The sequence below is a fragment of the Pseudogymnoascus verrucosus genome (assembly GCF_001662655.1).
Source record: "Pseudogymnoascus verrucosus strain UAMH 10579 unplaced genomic scaffold scaffold_8, whole genome shotgun sequence".
Lineage (NCBI taxonomy): Eukaryota > Fungi > Ascomycota > Leotiomycetes > Thelebolales > Thelebolaceae > Pseudogymnoascus > Pseudogymnoascus verrucosus.
The window spans coordinates 37625-51474 of record NW_017263659.1 but is presented as its reverse complement, the minus strand read 5'-3'; the positions used below and the strand labels follow the sequence as shown (position 1 = coordinate 51474).

The 13850-nt window shown below is 51.0% G+C and overlaps 5 protein-coding genes across 5 annotated transcripts; 4 read left to right on the top strand and 1 right to left on the bottom strand.

The window, feature by feature from the left end:
* The first annotated feature begins 311 nt into the window (after positions 1 to 311).
* On the top strand, positions 312 to 3791 carry VE01_02538 (uncharacterized protein). Its single transcript, XM_018272046.2, has 3 exons — positions 312 to 434; positions 516 to 1027; positions 1083 to 3791. The coding sequence occupies exons 2-3, from the start codon at positions 889 to 891 to the stop codon at positions 3755 to 3757; spliced, it is 2814 nt and encodes a 937-aa protein (XP_018132999.1). The 5' UTR covers positions 312 to 434; positions 516 to 888; the 3' UTR covers positions 3758 to 3791.
* A 66-nt stretch (positions 3792 to 3857) lies between these two features.
* On the top strand, positions 3858 to 7580 carry VE01_02537 (uncharacterized protein). The gene is made up of 4 exons (XM_059463447.1): positions 3858 to 5019; positions 5097 to 5297; positions 5355 to 5519; positions 5569 to 7580. Exons 1-4 carry the CDS (start codon positions 4841 to 4843, stop codon positions 7430 to 7432), a joined length of 2409 nt encoding a protein of 802 aa, XP_059319929.1. The 5' UTR covers positions 3858 to 4840; the 3' UTR covers positions 7433 to 7580.
* Positions 7581 to 7906: 326 nt separating this feature from the next.
* On the top strand, positions 7907 to 8695 carry VE01_02536 (uncharacterized protein; the record flags this gene model as incomplete). The annotated part of the gene is made up of 1 exon (XM_018272044.1): positions 7907 to 8695. One exon carries the CDS (start codon positions 7907 to 7909, stop codon positions 8693 to 8695), a length of 789 nt encoding a protein of 262 aa, XP_018133005.1.
* Positions 8696 to 8921: 226 nt separating this feature from the next.
* VE01_02535 (uncharacterized protein) lies at positions 8922 to 10322 on the bottom strand (the record flags this gene model as incomplete). The annotated part of the gene is made up of 3 exons (XM_018272043.2): positions 10058 to 10322; positions 9744 to 9998; positions 8922 to 9622 (listed from the first exon to the last, which is right to left on the bottom strand). Exons 1-3 carry the CDS (start codon positions 10107 to 10109, stop codon positions 8922 to 8924), a joined length of 1008 nt encoding a protein of 335 aa, XP_018133006.1. The 5' UTR covers positions 10110 to 10322.
* Positions 10323 to 10453: 131 nt separating this feature from the next.
* NPR2 (nitrogen permease regulating protein) lies at positions 10454 to 12381 on the top strand. Its single transcript, XM_018272042.2, has 2 exons — positions 10454 to 10611; positions 10792 to 12381. The coding sequence occupies exons 1-2, from the start codon at positions 10569 to 10571 to the stop codon at positions 12018 to 12020; spliced, it is 1272 nt and encodes a 423-aa protein (XP_018133007.1). The 5' UTR covers positions 10454 to 10568; the 3' UTR covers positions 12021 to 12381.
* The last annotated feature ends 1469 nt before the right edge of the window (positions 12382 to 13850 follow it).

Below are 13850 nucleotides of genomic sequence, written 5' to 3'. Positions count from 1 at the left end.
GGGTCACGGGGGTGATAAGAGTGATGGGAAACAGTTATTAGGTGATGTGGGTGATGGGTGATGGGTGATGGGTGATATGTGATATGTGATGGGTGTGTTACGGCGGTACGGTGGGTTGTACGACTCAGACGTGCAGGCAGCCCCTCTACCCAACTACCTCCCTCGCCCCTTTGTCGTCACTGTGTGATCCGTGTCCATACTACACTTCTCTCCTATCTGTTATCTGTTATCTGCAATCTGCATATTATCCATTAATGTCACGGGATTTACGGTTGTCCATCCACCACAGAGATGCACTTCCCCAAACATCGGCCCTTGGTTGTCCTTGGTCCCCAATTTGTTATGCTGTGGCAAACCCCCGTCTCTAAAATGATAGAAGGAGGTACTATAGACTTCAACTACCACCAACATGCTCCCACACTACAAAGTATACAGTACTTATCACCATACCACCACCCACAGTAAATAGGCTTCGTTCCAGCCGCATAACATCAACCCCGGCTTACTCTACCCAGCTACACCAGCTGCACCAGCCAAAAGTACTCCACGGCAGTCATCCAGTACCACCATCCCCATAATATTCCATCCTCACCACCACCGAAGAGAGACAACAAACGAGGCATACACCCTCGAGTTCACCAGACTCTGTACATATATACTGTCGCCCGCGTCCATGAAAGGCTGAGCATCGCCAGACCATCGCCAGACCATCGCCATCGTTGCTACTCCAACACGGACCGTGCTCCTTGGCCACCAGATGGCATTGAACAACAACGATAGTCAACACCCAGGTTCACCTCACGCTGTTGGTCGACGATAAGACGACCACCACCCTTGAGACCGCAGTCAACCAACCAACGCCCAACTCGGGCCCCTATAACCCCAACAATGACTCTATTCAATGCCCCTCAAGATGAGGGCTATAGCGAGGCTCCTCTGGGCACGCAGGTGGCGGCGAGAAGCTCGGGGCGCATGGATCCAACCGTAGCCTCGTGGTATTCCTCGTTGGACGTCGATGACCGCATCAGTACGAGATCCCACACGTCTGTTATTCACTGCCTCACTGACCCGTGTCCCTCTAGGCCTTGCCATGACCATTATGGGCGACCTCCCAACATCCGCCGTATACGATATAGTTAATGCCATGGGCCCTTTGTTACACGTCAATTTTTTGGACAGACTCCCCCCCGAAGTGTGCTTGAAAATTCTGGGATTCCTCGATCCGTTGTCAGTGCTGCAGATGGCTCTAACGTCGCGTGGTTCCTTGCCACTGTCCATGGACTGGACTCTATGGCAACAACTATACTACAGGGAGGGCTGGCGTACCAACCAAATCGAGCTTAAGAGCTTTGAGAAAGAGCTGATAAACGAATCGCTCGAGTCCCGATCGGGATTCCGATCACAGGGAGGGGTGGTGCGCAAACAGTCTCCGTCCCATGACCGAGTGCCGCCACGGAAACAATTAAAGCTTACGGAGAATAACAACAGGCCAGAGTTTTATGTTAAGGACCAGGACGATGATTTAGAAATGGCCGACGTTAGTCCAAGATCTCCTCCTGAGCACAAGTCGATATTTGGGAGCCCAGCGCCACAGGTATCACGAAACTTGGCCCCAGAAGGGGCTTATGCCTCAGAACATCCAGCTACTGCACGCAGGGCACCTCCACGGGAAAGTTTGGCACCACAACCTATAATGCGGCGGCCGTCAAACCGGTCGACGAAGGCTGCACCCTCGGATCTTCCAAGCATGTCGTCTCTGGTGGTGTTAGACCGACGGGAGAACAAACGAAAACTCAACTGGCACTATCTTTACGCTCAACGGAGAAGACTAGAGGCCAATTGGGAAGCTGAAAAATATGTCAACTTTCAACTGCCACACCCTGACTACCCTCACGAGGCACACAAAGAGTGTATTTATACCATCCAACACAGCGGCAAATATCTCGTGAGCGGAAGCAGGGACAGAACCCTTCGGATTTGGAATTTAGACACGAAAAGACTTGTTATGCCTCCTCTCCAAGGTCATCAAGGCTCGGTCCTCTGCTTGCAATTCGATCCTGATCCATCTGAAGATATTATCGTTTCAGGGAGTAGCGATTCGACAGTGAGGGTATGGCAATTCTCTACGGGCAGAATGCTTCAAGTTTTGGAGAAGGCACACCCAGAGCCAGTTCTAAACGTCCGGTTTGACCGTCGAATACTCGCCACATGCTCCAAGGACAAGACCATCAAAATATTTAACCGCAGACCGATGCACCCTGGCGAGCTGGGATACCCTGGCGCGAATGAGGGTATTCAACCTGCGGTTATAGTATTAAATAATTACGGCTATAATCCTTCGCCGCGTGAAACCCTTCCTATACTGCCTCCTTTTACCCAGATTGGGTGTCTTGAAGGCCATGGTGCTGCCGTCAACGCCATTCAAATATATAAGAACGAGATAGTCTCGGCATCTGGTGACCGCAACGTCAAGGTCTGGGATTGGCCGCTTCAGACTTGCATTCGTACGCTAGTTGGACATCAAAAGGGCATTGCTTGTGTGCAATACGACGGCCGTCGCATCGTGAGCGGCAGCAGCGATCATGAAGTCAAGGTGTTTGACAAACAGACGGGCCTTGAGGTTGCAAGCCTAAGGGGGCACACCCATCTTGTTCGAACTGTGCAAGCCGGGTTTGGAGACTTGCCGGGGAGTGAAGAAGACGACCAAGCTGCAGCCAAGAATGTAGACAATGACTATTTCAAGGCTGTCGATAGCGGTGTCATTCCCCGTAACCTACCCAAGACACGAAATCGAAACGCGGGATCGAGCAGGCCCGAAGATATCATGGCATACGGAGCCAAGCTACCTCCCGGCGGAGGGGGCGGTAGATACGGCCGCATAGTTTCTGGATCTTACGACGAGAGCATCATCATTTGGCGCCGAGACAAGGAAGGTGTTTGGAAAGCAAAGCACACCTTCCGCCAAGTCGACGCCGCCCGATCCGCCCTGACCAATTTTGAGGGAAACCGTCCCCCACCACCAAGCCTTCCAGCACAGAGCGCCGCGTATTTCCACTCGCTGATCGACCTCGTCGTTCCCCTCGGCGCCAATGTGCTCCGCCTGGTCATCCATGAACACCCGCAAATCATATGGTACAGCCGCCTAGGATCGGCCATCATGGCTGAGCCACTCGAAGCCCGACGACAGCAGTTACGTGCGGTCGTCGATCATGCGATGCACCGGAATACGGGTTTACCTTCATCGGATAACCACGGCCTTGCAACTCGTGGGATGGCACCTGCACAAGACGCGCCTGAAGATTCGGCGCGGCCGCAATCGTCGGTAGCGCAGTCGCAAATTATGGCTGAGCAACAATCAACTAGCATCCCGCAAACAAACAGTGAATCCCCAATTCAGCACACACAATCCGCACCACCACCACCACCACCAATCCCGCAGCCTCAAGCATCGTCGGCACCGCCACTAGATACGCAAGCCACCATCCAGGCAGTCGCACAGGCCCAAGCCACCGCACGAGCCCAGGCCCAAGCACTCCTCCACGCGCAGGCGCAGACGCAAGCCCAAGCCCATGCTCAGCAGGCCGCGGCTGCGGCTCCTGCAACCCCGGGGGCGAACATGGCGAGGGTGTTTAAGCTGCAGTTTGATGCGAGGAGGATTATCTGTTGTAGCCAGACGCCGATTATTATCGGGTGGGACTTTGCGAATGGGGATGCGAAGATTGAGGAGGCGAGTCGGTTCTTTGGGGCGGTGGAGTAATGGGGATGTTTAAGGAGGGGCGGGGTTTAAATGGGAGTTTTGCTTTTGGGGGTGGAGGCAGATGGGGGTTGTAGGACTTGGGAGAAGGGGGTGGGGGTTACATTTTCTCGGCGAGCGGGCGTGCGTGTTTGTGTGTTGACGCGATTCATCTTCTTTTTTTTGAATTATTTGTGTGGGAAGCGCGGTGTTGGTTATTTTTGTTTTTGCCTTATGATCAACGCCTGTGGTATAAGATTATGATCGTATATATATAAAAATAACGAAATCGAATATTCCTCAAGACCTTCGAGTCACGCGGATTTGGAGCTAATGATCTGCCTTCTCGTTGGATCCTGCAGATGCCAGTAGTGTGATGCTATTGTCTGCAAAAAATTGTATTACCCCTATTTTATGTTTTTGAGCCAGAGCGGGTGAAGATGCGTTTCGTGAATAGCTTCATACATTTCACGTTCCCCTTCCTGTGTCGCTATGATATGCTCGTCGTCACTTTGTATTCTCTGCTACTTTGTCAATATGGTACGATCAACTTCATTTCCGTGTTTCTCGGTCACGCATCGTTATTTTCAATACGGCCCTTTCTTGAACACCGTTGTTACTCCCACAGCCCTTACAATCCGCCGTGAAGCGGCAGAGTCGCCAAAGCCGCGCCGGCACAGGTGATTCACTCACCCCTCGGCCTCGTTATATTGATCTAAATTTCGGCTTTGCTTCTTCTCCTTCTTTTCTTTCTTTCAACACTCTGCCTCAACTTATATTCGGCTTCTATTCTTCCACCGAGTATTCATCCATCCGGGCTGGTCCCATCATTCAAGCTGATATTGCAAATCATTCATATCACGACCACTATCACGGGCGCATTTGGATTTCGACTGTCACATATTTATTCATTCATTATCATTGCAGATTCACGCTGGGTCGTGATATCCTTCACCACATTCATTATTATTTTCGCGAAAGCGCTTGCTTCAACGCATTTTTCATTCAAACCGTCACAGTCTGCTTCTATTCTGTCCGAGAAAGATATTGAAAGAATCACCCAAGCGAGCCAAACCACCAGGGCAGTTCCGGTACTGTTATTCAAAGATGGTTGGCACTCAGAAGTGGTCGATGGAGGAGATCCTTTGGGTGATTACGATGGTCAAACAAGGGCTGAAAGACGATGAGATATATGAGAAATTCTGTGGGATATTCAGGAATGCGAGGCATGTTAGAGGGGCAAGCAGTATCAAGTACTGCAGGACGGGGTTTATGAAGCAGGAAGAGTAGGTTCTGGTTTCTGTTTCTTGGCGATGCTTATTCTGATCCCTGAGTTGATGGATACTGACAGTCTATTTGATAGGTACTCTCAGGAGAAGTACTGGGAGGAAACCCCTGGGAAGATAGGATTCGTCCTTGGTCGCTATGATGCTGGCGTCTACAACGGCCAGGTCGTGGCTGATGTGATGCACCATTTCCCAACTCATATCTGGGTCCCGCATATCAAGCCAACGGCCCGGTGCATCGATTTTGTCATAACGAAGTACAGGAAGCTTCAAAACAGGCAAGTGATGCGATTATTATTCTTCGACCAGGTCATTTACTAATGTGGGAATGCTAGATTCTCTGGCTATACTCGAGAAAATCCCCTCGTTGAACCGGTCCTCTGTCTTATTAAGGACGGGGTATCACCTGGAGAGATTTTCAAGACTGCAAATGAGAATGGAATTACGGTGGATGATATTTATTACATCATGGCTAGGTTTTGGATGGAAGTTAATCAACGGTTAGCCCTCCCCCCATATGTTTGAGTGTGGTGTCTGACTGTCACATAGCCCCACTGCCTTTGACAACTCAAACTACGGCCATTCCGGGCCTTCAACAGCCGGCGCAAGCACAAGCCAAGCTGCCCCAGGAAATGTCAAGGCAGGGTCACTCATTTTCGAGCTGCCTCCAACGGACTCCAAAGCTCATGGGTCTCAGCACAACGCCCATCAGTCCTCATCCGACACAAATTCACGCTTGCCTCGTCACGATCCCGAATATGAGTATATCAACCGGGCGGGAATTCAAGTAGCATATCATGGAGTGCAAGGGGATTTTGAATCGTCGTTGTTGAATTCTGGATACCCACAGGGGATATCATCTGCGGCACCATCCCAGACACAACTGCATGCTCTCCAGCGCCGGTCTCAACCAGGACTCTTACAGCCATCACAGCAGCATGATATGAGATTTCAGTATCCACACATGCCCCAAGATAGTCAACTGCAGAACCCGATGGCACAACAGCGCTTTGAGCCACAGAATTTACAGGGATATGGTGGAGAGTACCCAAGTTCAACCGTTCAACAGAACATACCTGGTCAGTTCAATCAGCAAAATTGGGTCCATGATTTTACCTTTGGGGGGCAACGGAGGGTATCGGAACAACCTCAATTTAGTTTCGGGGGCTACCAACAAACTCCCGGCCCCCCTGTCCAGGGAAGCTACGGCAGCTCGTCACAAGCAGGGCAGTTCTCATATCAGGCTATGCCAGGCCATAACATGACACAAGCCTTCTATGGGCACCCTCAGATTCTTACCCAAGAACCCCCGCAGTCTGTTATTCCAGTCGCGGGCTATGAGAATATTGACCCAGCCCTACTGGGAATGGACACAAACCAAGCATCACCTCCAGATTCCAGCATCATGACCCTCTCTCAACCTCCTCTGACCCCACGAATCGCTCCTCAGGATTTTCTACATCCCTTTGCCTATTCAGGTATGCAAAGCGGTCAAGACGTATCCCCGCTGACAATTGAAAATCCACAGTTTCCGGTTACTCTGCCACCAACACCGGAGGTAGCGGCGCATGATGGAGTTGTGCACAGAGGACAGTCAACCATACCAGACCCTTTTGTGAGGGGATCAGTGCTGACGGAACAAGCGAAGTTGGGAATTGACTTGGGTCATTCTAGTGGGATGAACGGTTTTGATCAGGATGCTTTTGTTCGAGCCCTCACGTTAGCAAATGAAGCTATTGATACCAACCCTGGGCATGAAAACTCAAGTGAGTCGATACGTTCCGTGTTGGATGTCCCAGATCAACACGCCGGTCATAAAAAGGATGGAGAAGGTTCAATTGCTAACCAGGGCGGCCAAAATTCCTTCCAAAATCCAAAGTCCATTCTTCATACCACACTTAAAGAAGAGGTGGCGAGCACCCCCATCGCGAACCAAGACCCGCTTTCGGAAGATCAGCCCATGGAATTGGACATTCTTGACGAGATGGCCGAATATGGGGAGCTTTTCGAATTGTTCCCGGATCTTCAGTATCAGAATATTCAGGGGTATAACTTCAATTACGATGAGACTATGATTGGAAGTGGTGCAATTGACCCTTTCGAAAATGGCTTGTCAAACGATAGTCTCGAGGAACATGGTCCACCGCAGAAGTGGCCTTGTGATAACAAATCTTCTTTGGAAGCCATGGATGCCTTGAGCAGGAGTCTGGAAACAAGGATGGCTGGCCCATTTCTTACCCAAAACTCGTCTGAGGATAACGATGTCTCTGGTGGAATTCAGAGTAGCGACTCTGGAGTGTTTGAAGATGATTGGGCGCCGGAAGGGACTTGTTGTGCCCATCATCAGAATTTCGAGTGTTACTTTGAGGTTCCGGATTCGGACGGTGAGAGTGCTACTGTTGAGAAACATTGATACTGGTGTGGGTTTCTCTCTTTCTTTCTGTTGAGGTCGGGTCGGGCACGGAGTTTGAACAAGTGAGTGGATTACGGGAAGCCAGGAAAGTGTTTTATACCCAGTTACTGCGATGATTTTCAAGGTTCAAAACCAAACGGGCTAGGTGTTATTCTGCGTTCCTTTTACCTTTATATGTATTCAAATATGACCAGAATAGGTGATGAATCTATTTTGGATAAACCTTTCTCTCATTTACTTGTTGCGAAATGTGAATATTTATCGTGCAGACACCCCTGAATCCAATAGCTGTCTGAGATTCAGCTACAGTGATACTGCAAATGGAACCAGTGGATGGCCTGTCTCACAACCACCTCGCTCATTCACCCTCAAAACCTAGCATATAAACTGCCTCTTTTTCTCCTCTGTGAGCTTTACATCTTTCGTTTACACCCACCATCTCACAACAAACTACAACACAAACCCCCGCCCAAGATGTCCCAACTAACCCCCCAAACCCACTGTTCCGCTTGCAAAGCCACCGCCGCCCAGTGGACCCGAGCAAACGCCTGCACCCCTTCGAACCTCGACCTCAGCTCCCCCGGCAAACCCTACCCCATCCCCCCAACCTTCGGCACAGACAGCCACCCCTACGCGCGACAGATCGGAGAAACTCAGTTCATGACCGCTCCTGAACCAGAGGTCGAGGTCACACAGAACAAGGGTTGGATAAAGCCAGAGTACGACGTCGTGGTGAAGAAGGATGTTGACATGGAGTATGTGAAAGAGTTAGTTGCCAATATCTTCCCTCCTGGTTCGGCACCGGAGGAGGATGCTATTCCACCACCAAGGCCGAATGTGCCGGATAGGCCACCGAGGAAGTGCCTTTCTAGTGTGGAAATAGTAGATGCTATTCCGCCTCCAAGACCGAATGTGCCTGGTAGGCCTCCAAGGAAGTGTCTTTCTGGTTTGGGAATGGAGGATGCCATTCCCCCTCCAAGACCATTTGTGCCGACCCCGCCATATGAACGTCTTTCTGGCTTCAACCAGGAGGATGTGCTTCCAAATCCAAGGCCGAATATCCCTCTGCCTCCAGACGCGCCTCCGAACCAGGGCCTTTCAAGTTTCAACCCGGAAGATGCGATTCCAACTCCAAGGCCCAGTATCCCACTGCCACCGGATGCGCCTCCAAACCATGGTCTCTCTGGTTTCAAACCGGAGGACGCACTTCCAACTCCAAGGCCTAATATCCCCTTGCCACCAGATGCGCCTCCAAATCGATGATTGGAGACCTGAACGGGTTGTTGTAGTATAGTGGGGGTCTTGGTTGTGCTACGGTAGCGTTTGTGATAGTTCGGTGATTTCTGGGATCTTTTACGATGGTTTAAATTTTTTCAGTCACCATGACAAAAATGTATAATAGAAAGAAGACTAGCAAATAAAGCGCAGATTTCTCATATGCAACCAACCATGCTTGTGCCGTCTAAGTCTATAATCTACGATCTATGGTCTATGCTTCCGCTCCTTTCCTCTTCCAAATCCCCCACCAACAATGCACCCTAACCCTCTCCCCATTAACCTCCCAGTCATCAAATCCCATCTCCTCTCCCTCCTTTACAATCTCAAACCCCCTCCCCCCCAACTCCGTCCTCAACACCTCCCCGTACCCCCTCGTCGTCTCATCCCTTAAAGGAAACCCTATGACCGCCCTCGCCCCCTCGTCTTGTCCCAAGCGCCCATCAATGGCCGCCGCAAGCCACATCGGGTGTTCAGGATCATACAACGGATCCGCTGCAATTACCAGATCATACCTCTGACCTGGACCCATACACGACCAGTCCAGTATGTCGGTCTTAGCACTACCCCCGTGCTCACCAATAGCTCCCTCATTAGCCACAACATTCCTCTCAAGATTCGGTACAATAGCCGGTAAATCCGTCATCACCACCTCCGTCCCCCACAGCGCCGCGGCCGCAAGCCCCAGCAACCCCGTCCCGGCACCTAGCTCAAGGACAGAGGGCGCAGCGAGGCTGGAGGGGAAGAGATGAGGGAGGTACGTGGGGATGTGCGGGAGCACTTTCTGGGCGAGGATGAGGGCTGTGCCCCAGGTTTTGAACCCGATGTTGTCGTTTGTCATTGTTGGCTCATGGATAGCCAGCGAGGTGGGAGGGGTGGTGGGGATGTTGAAGGTGCGGGTTTGGGCGGGCATTCCTGGTGGGGGTCAGCATGTGATTGGGAAAGGGGGGAGGGGTTCCCCTGAGTTTTCACGTGATGCTGATGTTGCGGGTTTTGTTGTAAAGCTTGTGCCACTTGAAATGGGGAGCATTCTTACCATTGCGGCCGGATCGCTCGCTCAGTCTGATGCTGGCTTGCTCCCAGACCTCGACTTGCTCGCCTTCGGTCAGCCACGTGAGGGGACTCGATACGATCTTGGTGAGATACGATGCAATGGCGTTATTGTCCTCTCTTGGCTGGTCATGATCGACATCGCTTTCTTCCCATGATATTGGCTTTGGCTTGAGGGAAACGAGGGCCGAGAGGAGGACTAGGCTGGATGGCTTGGTGTACAGCTGGGGTAGGTCAAAGACTGGTGGCGTTAGTGTGCGTATCTTGTATAATTTTGTCGGACTAAGGAGATAATACTACCATTTATGGGCTCGCCATTTTGGCGAGCATGTTCTGTCTCTCTGATAAGCATTTTTGACACCTATGCTTCTCACAAATATATTTTTCCTCGTCTTATTTATTATATATTTGCAGAAAAAGGGCAATAAATCAGGTGATCACGATGAGGAAGGGCCAGAGGCATAAATGGTATAAAAGTCAGACATAAACAAGCAGACTACCACCACTAAAGGAGCAGTAATCGTTTGAGAAATCGCAGAGCCATTCGCGATACGTAGACGTCGATGTACAGTACGAATATTAGTCTTGCCAATTTATCAAATTTGCTGCTCGACTTAAAAGGGCGCGGATTATAATTAATCCGACCCCAACATTAGGTTCCGAGCGACGACAGGGCGGTTGCACCACCCAGCTCATTCGAAGACAGACATCCAGAAATCGAGCAACTATTAAATGCTGTATAGCTTGTTGGATGCAGGATGAGTGGAGTTGTTATATTTGATACGTTTGTAGATAACGATATTCCCTGAGGATGATTCTTGGAATATTCTATGCTAGATTCCTTCCGCAGGAAGGTAAGCCGTCACACTTTCATCACGGGTTCCAATCATATGCATATTTCATACAGAGAAGAATGTTTCGTATAGTTACACCTTGTTTTTGATTCGGGATATGAGGGGAAGGGATAAGATTACCATTACCTACCTCACCGACACCCTCAATCAAACCAGAAACCACCACTAACACGTGCGCAGGAATCAAAATCGTCCACCAAAAACCCCCCGGCATCATCGTCCCCGAACCCGGCTACGAGACCGCCTCCCTCCTCCACTTCGACGCCATCACCGACTTTGTGATCCCCCGCCAATCCTTCTGCAACCGCTACATCACCGGTCGCGACCCAAGCGGTCAGTACCGCATCCTCGGCTTCCCCGTGTGCGTCCACAACGAGAAGTACGCACGCAACGAATTCATCTTCAACTTCGGCATCGTCATCTCGACCGACCATGACACGGCGCGCTACGAGCCGGTGATCCGGCGGCTGGCGACGACGTTCACGGAGATGGAGGTGCAGACGCAGTTTCTGAGCCAGGAGGGCGTGGCGGATCATGTGCAGAGGAGTATTGGGGGGTTGTTGGAGATTATAAGGGAGGATCTGAATAACTACAATGAGTGCATGATTCCGGTCGACAAGTCGAACACGATTAACATGAAGCTGTTCCCGGTGCAGTGCGATCCGCCGCCGGTGAAGTCGTGGCATGTTCCTATCGCGAAGATCCGGTTCGACGAGATCGTGGATGATAGATGGGACTTGACGATGCGGAAGGTGATCCCGCTCATCGACGGGGTGCGAGACGTGCGACGCATCGCAGCGGCGGCGGATGTGTCGCTTGAGCTGACGAAATTGACGCTGAGGCATCTGCTGTACTATAAGACGATCATGCTGGTGGATATGTTCTTCTTCAGCAACATCTACGCCGTGACGCCGCTGATTCGCGATTTCGTGAATAACGTCGACAATATGCAGGATGAGTGCGCGGCGTATGTGCTTGCGCAGCGGCCCAAGGCGGTGGGATACCAACTCTGCCGACTACTGGGGACGTTTGGGCAGGGTCGCACGATCAGGGAGTGGCTGCGTCTGCACATTGATGATGGGCAGGTGGCGGTGGATGGGCTTGATGTGCGGCGTCTCGTGCAGTTTGGGGTTATCAAGAGCTTGCTGAGGCGCGTGCATAAGTTTCCTGTGTCGGCGATTTATGTGGCTGAGTTGGCGGAGGGGAAGGGGGTGGAGAAGGGGAAGGGGAAGGGAAAGGGGAAGAAGGGGCAACGGGTGGGGGTGGATGATGGAGAGGCGCTGGAGAAGTATACGGACGGGAGGCATCATTTTGATCAGATTATTACGGAGGTTAATTTGGGGGAGGCTGAGATTATGCGGGGGCTGAGCAGGTTGTCGGCGGGGGATGTTCAGATTGTGTATAGGTGAGGGCGGTTGTTGGATGGAGATTGTGGATGGGTTGGGATGGCTGTTAGATGGGAATTGTGTATGGGTGAGAAGGAATGCTGGGCACTTGGTATTGTCAAGTCTGCCATACAGCCATACAATTAGCCGATCTCGAAGAAGACATGGACTTACATTTGAAGTTAGCCAGTCTCGAAGAAGACATAAACTTGCATCTGAGATGCTTGGCTGGAAATCCTTTGAACTGTGGCAGCTTTCAAATTGGGCATCGTGGTGTGTTTGCAGGCAATAATTACCTAAACAATTGCCCATAGTATCCCAATGATGGTAGCTTAAATTAGGGATTGTGGTGTATCCGCAGACAATACGAACTTGAGTATCTGCCCATAGTATTGTACTGTACGTCAACTGTTCTGACCGGTTGTATCCCAAAGCGTCTCGCCGCGGCGCATTTTGTGTGCCAATTTCTTCTCGTTGGACCTATGAGCTACAGTGAATAGCCCATAGCATGCCTACTAACTTCGCTTTCTTGTTTTATTTGTGCAACGCAACCAATTTCTTCTCTCGCTGGACATTGCCCACAGGAAGCCTAATCGTATATTCTCCTTGGCCTCTTCTGTGGTTAAATTCTCCTGATACTTGGATTTGTAAGTCACATAGCTCACAGCAAGCCTATTCATATCTTCTTAGCCTTTTCTGTGTAGGTAATTTCTTCTCTCGTTTGATTTGTAAGTCACATAGCCCATGGCAAGTCTACTCACATACTCTTCTCTTTTGTGCAGCCCTACTCATATCCTCTGCTTAGCCTCTTCCGTGTAGCTGATTTCTTCTCTCGCTGGACCTGTAAGTTTTCTTTTGTGTAGCCAATCTCTTCCCTCACTGGATCTATAAGTCACATAGTCCATAAATCTATTCAGATTCTCTTCTTGCTCTCTTCTGGCTGTCTTCTATGCTTGAGACTACTGGGTATTTCCCCTGGCCATCTCTCCTGGAATCCTCCCAACTGAGCCGTTCTATACGCACCTGTATTCCTTGGTAGCCTCATGCTGAATGAAATAAGTAAAATACCTTGCGACTGTCTTGGCTGATGAAGTAAAGCATACCATACCATACCAGCTCATTAAATATCCTGTACCTGCTTGATCATCAGCCCACACAAGTCAACACCCACCACACCACCAGCCTTCTACGCGCCATCCATCCCCACCACCCGTTCAGCGGCACAGCACTCGCCTCCTCCGCGGAGGCTCAAACCATCATCGTCCCCAGGCACCAGCACGCCCAGAACGTGTTCCCCTTGCACGTCCGTCCATTCCCCAAACCCCCAGGGTCACCGTCTCTACCACCCCTGATTGGCCCATCGCATCTATTAGGATTTCTTCGGTCTCCACTCTCTAACACACCGCAATGTCGTCGTCATCGCATCCAATTGCTGTGGAGTACTTTCATTGCTGTGCCGCCTCCTGACTGGGAAAGTGCGTGCGACGTTGCCTTCCTTCCACAGCCCAGCCGGCGCCCCCGCGTCCGTTGTCTGTGTGGTGTGCGTGCGGGCCACACCACACCACACCACACACCACACACCACACCACACACCACACCTCTAGGGTCTGACTTGGCTGGACTGACTTGACGATACCTTCACTTCTTGGGGGTTGTCGTGTATGGGTAGATGCGAGTGGCTCATGTGGTTGGTTGGTGGGTAATATTGAAAATCAATACCTCGCCGCCGACCTGCATTAGCGTGGCTCATAGTCCCTGTAGTGGTCATAGGTCCCTGTCGCGGTCATCGTTCTGGCACCATTTTGACACCTAAGAGGACTAGTCAGGCACAGTCAGGCACAGCCAGGCACGACG